Source organism: Onychomys torridus, chromosome 7 (assembly GCF_903995425.1).
Source record: "Onychomys torridus chromosome 7, mOncTor1.1, whole genome shotgun sequence".
NCBI lineage: Eukaryota > Metazoa > Chordata > Mammalia > Rodentia > Cricetidae > Onychomys > Onychomys torridus.
The window spans coordinates 57757099-57765672 of record NC_050449.1 but is presented as its reverse complement, the minus strand read 5'-3'; the positions used below and the strand labels follow the sequence as shown (position 1 = coordinate 57765672).

Here is an 8574-nt window from a genome sequence, read left to right as displayed (position 1 = left end):
CAAGCAATCCTCTACTGCAGCCCTGCTGGGTGAAGCAAGCTCAGATCTCACTAGGAAACCTTTGTGGGCCTCCACAGGTGTCATGCATTTGTAATCTCAACACTGGGGAAGTGGAGACAGGAAGATACCTGGTGCTCTATGGCCAGCCAGCCTAGCCTAATTGGCAAGCTCCAGGACCAGTGAGAGCCCCTGTTTCAAAACAAAACAAAACAAACAAAGAGCAAATAAATAAATAAAATAAAAATAACAACATAACCAAGCTGGTCAACTCTTGAGGGTATTGACAGGTATCAACACCTGTTCTCCACACACTCACACATGTTCATCTCATCCCCCTACACACATAATACACAATCATGCATGTGCACACACATCTATACAGACAAAGAAGAAATAATATAAACAAATAAAGTAGGATGTAGTGGTGCTTGGGAGGGTGAAGATAGGTGGGTCCCTGGGGCTCATCGGCCTGTTTGGTCAATTAAGACCCTGTCTCAAAATCCTTAACAGAAGTACCTTAGGAACACAGTTGAGATTATCTTCTCAACTCATACTGGCACACATACACACACACACACACACACACATATAAAGTTGGTTTTAAGTAAAAGTATTTTTTTTTTAATAGGCCGGGTGTCCCTTTGTAGACCAGGCTGCTCTGGAACTCGCTATGTAGACTAGACATGTCTGGCCTCAGACTCACAGAGATCTGTTTGCTTCTTCCTCTCAGATGCTGGGATTGAAGGCATGTATCACTAAACCAAGCAGTACACGTATCATTTATGATTTTACTTTGATACTAAAAATGATACATGTTTTATATGAAGGACATAATGGCTATGTCCATATGCACACATTTATATGAAGGCCTGCATGTTGAAAAGTGAGGCAGAGGGAAGAAATAGGAAAGTGTTGCTCAAAGAATATAAAGTAATACATCTGAAGAATGAACAAGTATGGACTGTTGGTTTGCTTTTTGATATAGAACTGACTGTATAATAACCCATGTTGGCTTTGGATTTGTAGGTTCATCCTTCTTCTTTTTTTTTTGGTTTTTCAAGACAGGGTTTCCCTGTGTAGCTTTGCACCTATCCTGGAACTCACTTGGTAGCCCAGATTGGCCTCAAACTCACAGAGATCCGCCTGGCTCTGCCTCCCCAGTGCTGGGATTAAAGGCATGTGACACCACCACCCGGCCAGGGTTCATCCTTCTTTAGCCTTGTTAGTGTTGGGGTTACAGATGTATGCTACCATATCCAGCTAAATCTAGATCTCTAATATCCAATATGAGGACTAAATTGATACAGTTTTACTATATGTGGAGTTTTTGCTAAATTAGATTTTAGCTGCCATTGTCACACTCAAAAAGTTAACCGTGAAATGATAAATACACTAATTTGTTCAATTATAGTAACCATTTTGCTATTTATACACACCTAATGATACGTTGTAACTTTCAAATACAAGATTTAGTTAAAAAAGAAAGAAAAACTGAGTTAACCGATACCCTCTGTTAGCACAGACCATCTTCTTACATCTTATATCTGTGTCTTCTTTCTCCCATAGGGAGACACCAGCAGCAACATTTGGGATGGGGATGGTTCATATAGTCAACTTACGTTAACATATAGTTAACAGGCACTAGAATTGTCTAGGAGACAGGCCTCTGGATGTGTCTGTGTGAGAGTCTCTAGCTTGGGTTCATTCAAGTGGGAACATCCACACTAAGTGTGGGCAACACTGTTCCAAGGCTGGGGTCCACATCTAAATGAAAGGGAGAAAGAGCTGAAAACTATTTCGATCTCTGTGCTTCCAGACTGTTTGTGCTGTGACCCGTGGCCTCAAGCTCCTGCCATAGTGTTTTTCTATCATGATGGACATGAGCCAAAATAACTCTCCTTTAAGTGGTGGCTCTTGTCAGCGCTTGGTTACAGCTAAGAGGACAGTAACTACCCAGTTATATTTAACATATCTAGTTATTTGATCAACCATGCTCTAGATAAATAATCTTCCATCTAAATTACCAGGACTTCCCTACCTGGATGTCTTGCTGTCTGGACTTGGAGCTCTTTATTACCAGAAAATTCCTGCCTGAAGTAAGTCTCTTCCCTCCGGTTTCTACAGCTTTTTTTTTTTTAATTTTATTAGCATTGGTGTTTTTTTTTTTCCTGCATGTATGTCTATGTGAGGGTATTCAGATCTTGGAGTTAGCTGCCATGGGAGTGCTGGGAATTGAACCCACATCCTCTGCAAGAGTATTCAGTTCTCTTGACTGCTGAGCCATCTCTCTAGCTCCCTCTACAGCTTCCTTACCTGTTGGGTTGCTAACACCTAACACCTGGCTCTGGGCCACACAATGCAGATGATTCTTATTTGTTCCTCATACCTAGTATCTTTAAGACTGAGTGGTTTTAAAATAGGAAGTTTCAATGTGCATTTTCAGAGATCTATCTACTTTCATGTGTATGTGCGTTTTGCCTGCATGCACATATGTGCACCATGTGTGTGCCTGGTGCCCTTGGAGGTAAGAAAAGAATGTCAGGTCTCCTGGAATTCGAGTGCTGGATAGTTGTGAATCGCCATGCAGATGCTGGAAATGAATCTGTACTCTCAGCAAGAGCAACAAGTCCTCTTAATCACTGAGACATGTCTCCAGCCCCCGAAAGTGCATTTTTTCCTGAATATTTAATCTCTTTTTGTTTTTGATTAAAAGGTCAATGTTGAGTCTATGAGCATGAGGTCTATGCTGCCCACGTTCACTGTGAAGACATATGAACTATTGAACTATGTTGTTTGTTGGTCTTTGGTCTTTTGGGGGAGCCTGCCACCCAGCTCCCAAATAAATCACACTCGGAGGCTTATTCTTAACTATGAATGCCCAGCCTTAGCTTGGCTTGTTTCTAGCCAGCTTTTCTTAAATTATCCTCATCTACCTTTTGCCTCTGGGCTTTTCCTGTTCTCTAACTTCTGTAAATCTTACTCCATGGCTCACTGTGTAGCTGAGTGGCTGGTCCCTGAAGTTGGCCTTATCATCGTCCTCCTCCTCCTTCGCCCCCGCTCAGGTTATGCAAGGGCAGTAAGTATCCTCTACTTCATTCAGCACTATCTGTCCAGGCTACTTGAAGGAGTTTTTTGTTTTGTTTTGTTTTGTTTTTGTTTTTGTTTTTTGAGACAGGGTTTCTCTGTGTAGCTTTGTGCCTTTCCTGGAACTCACTTGGTAGACCAGGCTGGCCTCGAACTCACAGAGATCCGCCTGGCTCTGCCTCCCAAGTGCTGGGATTACAGGCGTGCGCCACCACTGCCCGGCTTGAAGGAGTTTTTAAGGCTTGAAAAACAACAAAAAAGGATGTGAGATTTGTGACATATAGGATGGCTGATCCATTAATTATACATCAATCTACTGTCAAAAAGGTTGCACCAATTTACCACCTCACCAGCATGGAATTCTCAGCTCTCTACAATCATTTTAGTAGCATTAAAATAGAAAAATCATGCCAGTTTGGTTTAAGGAAAGTTTTCTTTTATTTTGAGACACGGTCTCACAATGTGTCCCTGGCTGGCCTTGATCTTGCTATGTAAAGCAAACTGGCCTGGAACTCACAGACACCAGCCTGCCTCTGCCTCTTGTGTTGGGATTAAAATCGTACACACCTGGCTCTTGATAAATCTAGTTTTCTGTCACTCTTATTCCGCCTGGTCTCAGGACACGAAAAGGGGTTCTTTTCTTTTCTATTTTGTACTTTTATCTGGGTCAACATGACCCAGCCTAAGGGAGGAGAGGAATGGAGATGAAGAGGCCAAGCAGCTCGGGGCAGAAGCACAGGGAACTGCGTGCAAGGATCTCCTTTGGCATCCACCTGGGCACCTTTGTCAGCAGAGGGCGCCCGGAAGCCTTTCTCTTACCCCGCCCCCAGGCCAGCGTGCCGCGCCCCCGTGACGTATTTCCGCGTCATCTGCCGCTGAGCTTAGTTCTCATTGGCTACCAGCGAAGCGACGGGGGCGGAGTCAGGCGGGCGTGAGGGAAGCGCCGCAGCCCAGTGGGGGCGGGGCTTGCCTAGTTCCCCGCCCCTCCCCCGCCCTCCAGTCCCTCACTGGGACGTCTGTGCGCGGCGGCTTGGAGTGCGGTGGCGGCGGCAGTGGCTGCACTTTCTGGGGCTGGAGCTGTAGCCAGCCGAGCTGCGGGGAGTGCGCAGCGGGGTCGCCGGAGCCCAAAGAACGCGTGAGCCGAGGCGAAAGAGTCCCGGGCCGCCGAGCGCGCGCAGCTGGTTCCCCGCGTGGGTTGGGCGGAGGGTCCCACGAGCGCGCCGCTGATTGAGCCGCCCCGACTCCGGGCAGAGCCGAGGGAGGAAGCCAGAAGCGGCCGCGCGCTCCCCGCTGAGTTGCAAGATGCCCAAAAAGAAGCCGACGCCCATCCAGCTGAACCCGACCCCCGATGGCTCGGCGGTTAACGGGACCAGCTCGGCCGAGTGAGTACCGGGAGTGGCCGGGAGGCCGCCACCACCAGGCTCGGCTCCGTCACGTACGGCCGGGCTGGCGGGGGGCGAGGAACTCCGGCCGCCGGGCTATCGGTGACTAAGCACTGATCGTGCGCTTGACTCAGACCGGCTGTGCACCCTACGAGTCCCGATCCCCCTCTTTCCCAACCCTGTCTGCCGCCCCTGCCCGCCGATATCAGTCTCCGTCCAAGAAGAAGGAAACCTAATGCGCGCCCCCCCCCCCCCCCAGCTATTGCCTAAAGGGCATCCTCTGGGATTCTGGCCTGTAACGGGACGCAGAGCAAATTCAGGTCGCTTCTGCGCCTTTGAGACCTCCTCGGGGACTGAATGTGGACTTGGGATGGGTGAGCTGGCCCATTACTCTTGGTGCCTGACACCTGTGGGGCCTTGTGGCCGGTTGATCGCCTGGCCAGCGGGGGCGTGTGTGCACAGACTTCCCCATGGCTGTTACCTGGCTCACTTTGGGGATTCTCTGTCCCTGGCCTTGTGGGGAACTTCCTTGCTCGAGGGAAGAGTCTCTCCTTATCTGACCGTTCATGCAACAATCCAACCCCACACCAGTTTTTCTCCTGGCTTTGCTTAGTTAACTGCGAGCCGGAAATTGACCTGACCCGGAAAATGACCGTGGAAACCAATCCAAAGGTGCTTGGTATCTGCAGAGGCCAGTATCGCTTACAGACAGTTTATTTCTAAGGCTATTTTGAGGGGAAAGGAGGGGCTTCCGAGCCCACCTGTTGGGTTCCATCTGTGGGAGAGACACTCAGACTAGATGGAGAAATAACTAGAAATGTTGAAATTCTTCATTTTTACCTGACGGCAGGAGACTTGAGGGATCTGACAAAATGAAAGTAGCTTCGGGCATTCTGCCCTTTGGAGATTCTTGTAACTCCCCTCTTTCCCTAGAATGTTAATAACCTGTGGCTGTGGTGACTTTCATTGATACTTAGAGTGATGGCAGGGCCGGCTGGTAGTGGACTTGTGTGAGCTTAGCCAGGTTGTTAAGACATGCTTCAAACACATCACTTCTTCAGGTCCTCCTCAGCCATGACAGTTGTTCTTGACCATTGACTGGTACCTTATGTCTTTGAGCAGCATTATGAGCATTTGTTTCGTTTATATGTACAGCATTTTGCCCTTTTAAAACAGACAGCAAACCTCACACACACCCTTTGGGGGCAAGGTATTCTTTAGTAACTGTTTTCAAGACAGATGTTATTGTGAGAGGGTGGGGTGGGATGGGCAGGGTCTAATATATGTAACCCAGGTTGGTATAGAATTTGAAATTCTCCTGACTTACCTTCCTGAGTGCTGGAATTACAGGCAGTTGCTACTATGTTAGATTAGCAAAGCTTGTTTTCTTTTAGGTTGTTTTATTTATAATTATGCATATGTATGTGTGCCTGCCTGTGGGTATGTGCACATGAGCGAAGGTGCTCTTGGAGGCCAGAGGCATCAGATTCCCTGGACTAGTTAGGGGTAGTTACGAGCCATGGGTGCTGGGAACTGAACTGAGGTCTCCTGTTCCCTGTCCCCTGCAAAAACAGTAAGACCTTGTAATTTTTTAAACTGCTGAGCCATCTCTCCAGCCCTTAGGGTAAGTTTTCTTCACTGTGGATTCTTGTCAAGGGCTAGGGCTTTCTCTCCCTTCAAGTCTTTTGGGTTTGAAAGTGGAAATACCTGTTGTCGTTCATTTTCTTGTTAATTTTGACATTGGAAAGGGAAGAAAGGTTTCATGAAAAGAACTGAATAGGGGGCCAGAGAAAGAGCTCTGTAAAAGTGCTTGCTCTTTGAATTGGAGGACCCGAGTTCACTCCCCAGATCCTGCAGGGGCTGGAGCTAATCAGCACTGAAAGTTATCCTCCGACCTCCATACAAATACTGTGGAATGTGCATGCCCCACACTCACACATAATAATAAAATCTTCTCTCATTTTTATTTATTTACTTATTCATCTATATATTTATTTATTATTTATTTTTGAGAGAGGTTCTTTCTGTGTAGCCCTGGGTGACCTGGACCTCACTCTGTAGACCAGGCTGGCCTTGAACTCAGAGATCCACCTTCCTCTGCCAGGTGCTGGTGCTGGAACTAAAGGCGTGTGCCACCACCGCCTGGCCAATAATTTTTTTTTCCCCAGACAGGGTTTCTCTGTGTAGCTTTGTACCTTTCCTGGAACTCGCTTTGGAGACCAGGCTGGCCTCGAACTCACTGAGATCCACCTGCCTCTGCCTCCCGAGTGCTGGGATTAAAGGCGTGTGCCACCACCGCGCGGCAGTTTTTTTTTTTTTTTTTTTAATTAAAAATTTTGTTTTGTTTGAGACAGGTTCTCACTGTATAGCTCTGGCTGTCCTAGGACTCACTCTGTAGACCAGGCTGGCCTCAAGCTCACAGAGGTCCTCCTGCCTCTGCCTCCCGAGTGCTGGGATTACTTACTACTATTGCCTGGCGTGTTGGGTTTTTTGTTTGTTTTTAAATAGAAATAGAATTTGGGGGGCTGGGGAGATGCTGAGTGGTTAAGAGCACTGGCTGCTCTTCCAGAGGACTCGGGTTCAATTCCCAGCATCCACATGGCAGCTCACAACTGTCTATAACTCTGGGTTCAGGAGATCTGGCACCCTCACAGATATACATGTAGGCAAAACACCAATGTACATAAAATAAAAATAAATTATATATAAAAAAAGAAACAGAATTTGGAATATAAGAAGAAACTACCTCTTAGTTGATGGCAGGAGAGTTTGCATGGGAAGTTCTAGACAGTAGTTAGCTTCAGAGGTTGTGTGTTGGATCAGGCTGGATTTGAAACCTGGCTCTGTTGTTTGCAGTTTTGTGAGCCTGGACAACTTGCTTAGGTGCTCTGGGTCTAGGCTTATTTATTTTATTTTATTTTTTCCAGAATAACTGGTTCTAATAATAGTGCCAACTTACAGTAGTTGTGATTAAATGAACCTTCCCAAACTGTCCACCTATGATGCCTTGTATCGGTCGTTGAGAAGGCTGATGGACCTTGACAGGTCATGTTCATTGATGGTGGTGGATGGGTGTGTTAAGGTGCCTCTTGACAAACAGCCCTTTAGCCTTGTTTTCAGTGCACTCTGCATCTACCTCCATGACTCACTGCTGGATGACAGTAGGAGACATTTCTGTGTAGGCTGCTGGAGACATACCGGGATTGTTCCCCCTTGTTTCCTAGCACTAGCTGGGGCAGGAGGGCACACAGACAGATGGGCTGTGCACAACTTCACATCTCACCCCAGTGTTTGTTTCTCAAGCAAAGCCTCTGCTGTCTTGGGCTGTCAGCAGAAAGAACTCTTGTGCTTCTGATCTTTGTGTTACACCATGGGCAATTTCAAACAAAAGACCATGTGAAGTAAGGAAGAGGAAGAAGAAAACGCTCACTGATGGGTGCAAGAACTCTTGGTGTCAAACTGTCATGGTTGCTTCTCCACCCCACCGCCCTTCCCCCTACCTCTACACTTTGAGCTCCCTGTTGACCTTAACTCATTCAAGGATTCAAGGAAGAAGCTAGTGATATGGGCCCTGCAGTTTATGTAAGTTTTAGGGGTCCCTGGGGGAAAAATGTAGAAATGTCTTTTTTACTTAAAATATTGGAGCATGTTGCTAGACTCCTAAGTATGATAATGAAATAAATTAGAAGTAAGATTGCATCATTGTTCTGTTGGTTTTCCCCTCTGGTTCCATTGCAGTTAGAATAAAGTCCCAACTCCTCATGCTGGGCAGACGAACTCCGGGTGAGCTGCCTGCCTGTGCCCCCACCCCTGCCTTCTCTCACCACATTCCCTGTGGCTTCTTTCTCTTGCCCTCTTGCTCCCTCCAGAGATGGGCTGTACTCCCCCTTGGCCTTTTACACACGCTCTTTCTTTTGTAGGTAATATCTCTCCTTTTTCTATTCCTTGCTAGGGATCAAGCAGTTGTCATCTTGCTTAAAAATCCTGTCCTCTGGGCTGGGGAGATGGCTCAGCGGTTGAGAGCACTGGCTGCTCTTCCAGGGGACCCCCCAATCCTTTATGCCTTAAAAATTAAGTACTGGGCTTCCTCTTTCTGATTGAATACTCT

General features: G+C 47.0%; 1 protein-coding gene across 1 annotated transcript in view; it reads left to right on the top strand.

Annotated features, from left to right (window-relative positions):
- Positions 1-4046: 4046 nt before the first annotated feature.
- Positions 4047-8574, top strand: part of Map2k1 (mitogen-activated protein kinase kinase 1) — a 76204-nt gene continuing 71676 nt past the window's right edge. The window contains exon 1 of the mRNA XM_036192916.1: positions 4047-4466. Coding sequence (XP_036048809.1) covers positions 4387-4466 — 80 coding nt within the window. The 5' untranslated portion in view covers positions 4047-4386. The remainder of the gene's footprint in view (positions 4467-8574) is intronic.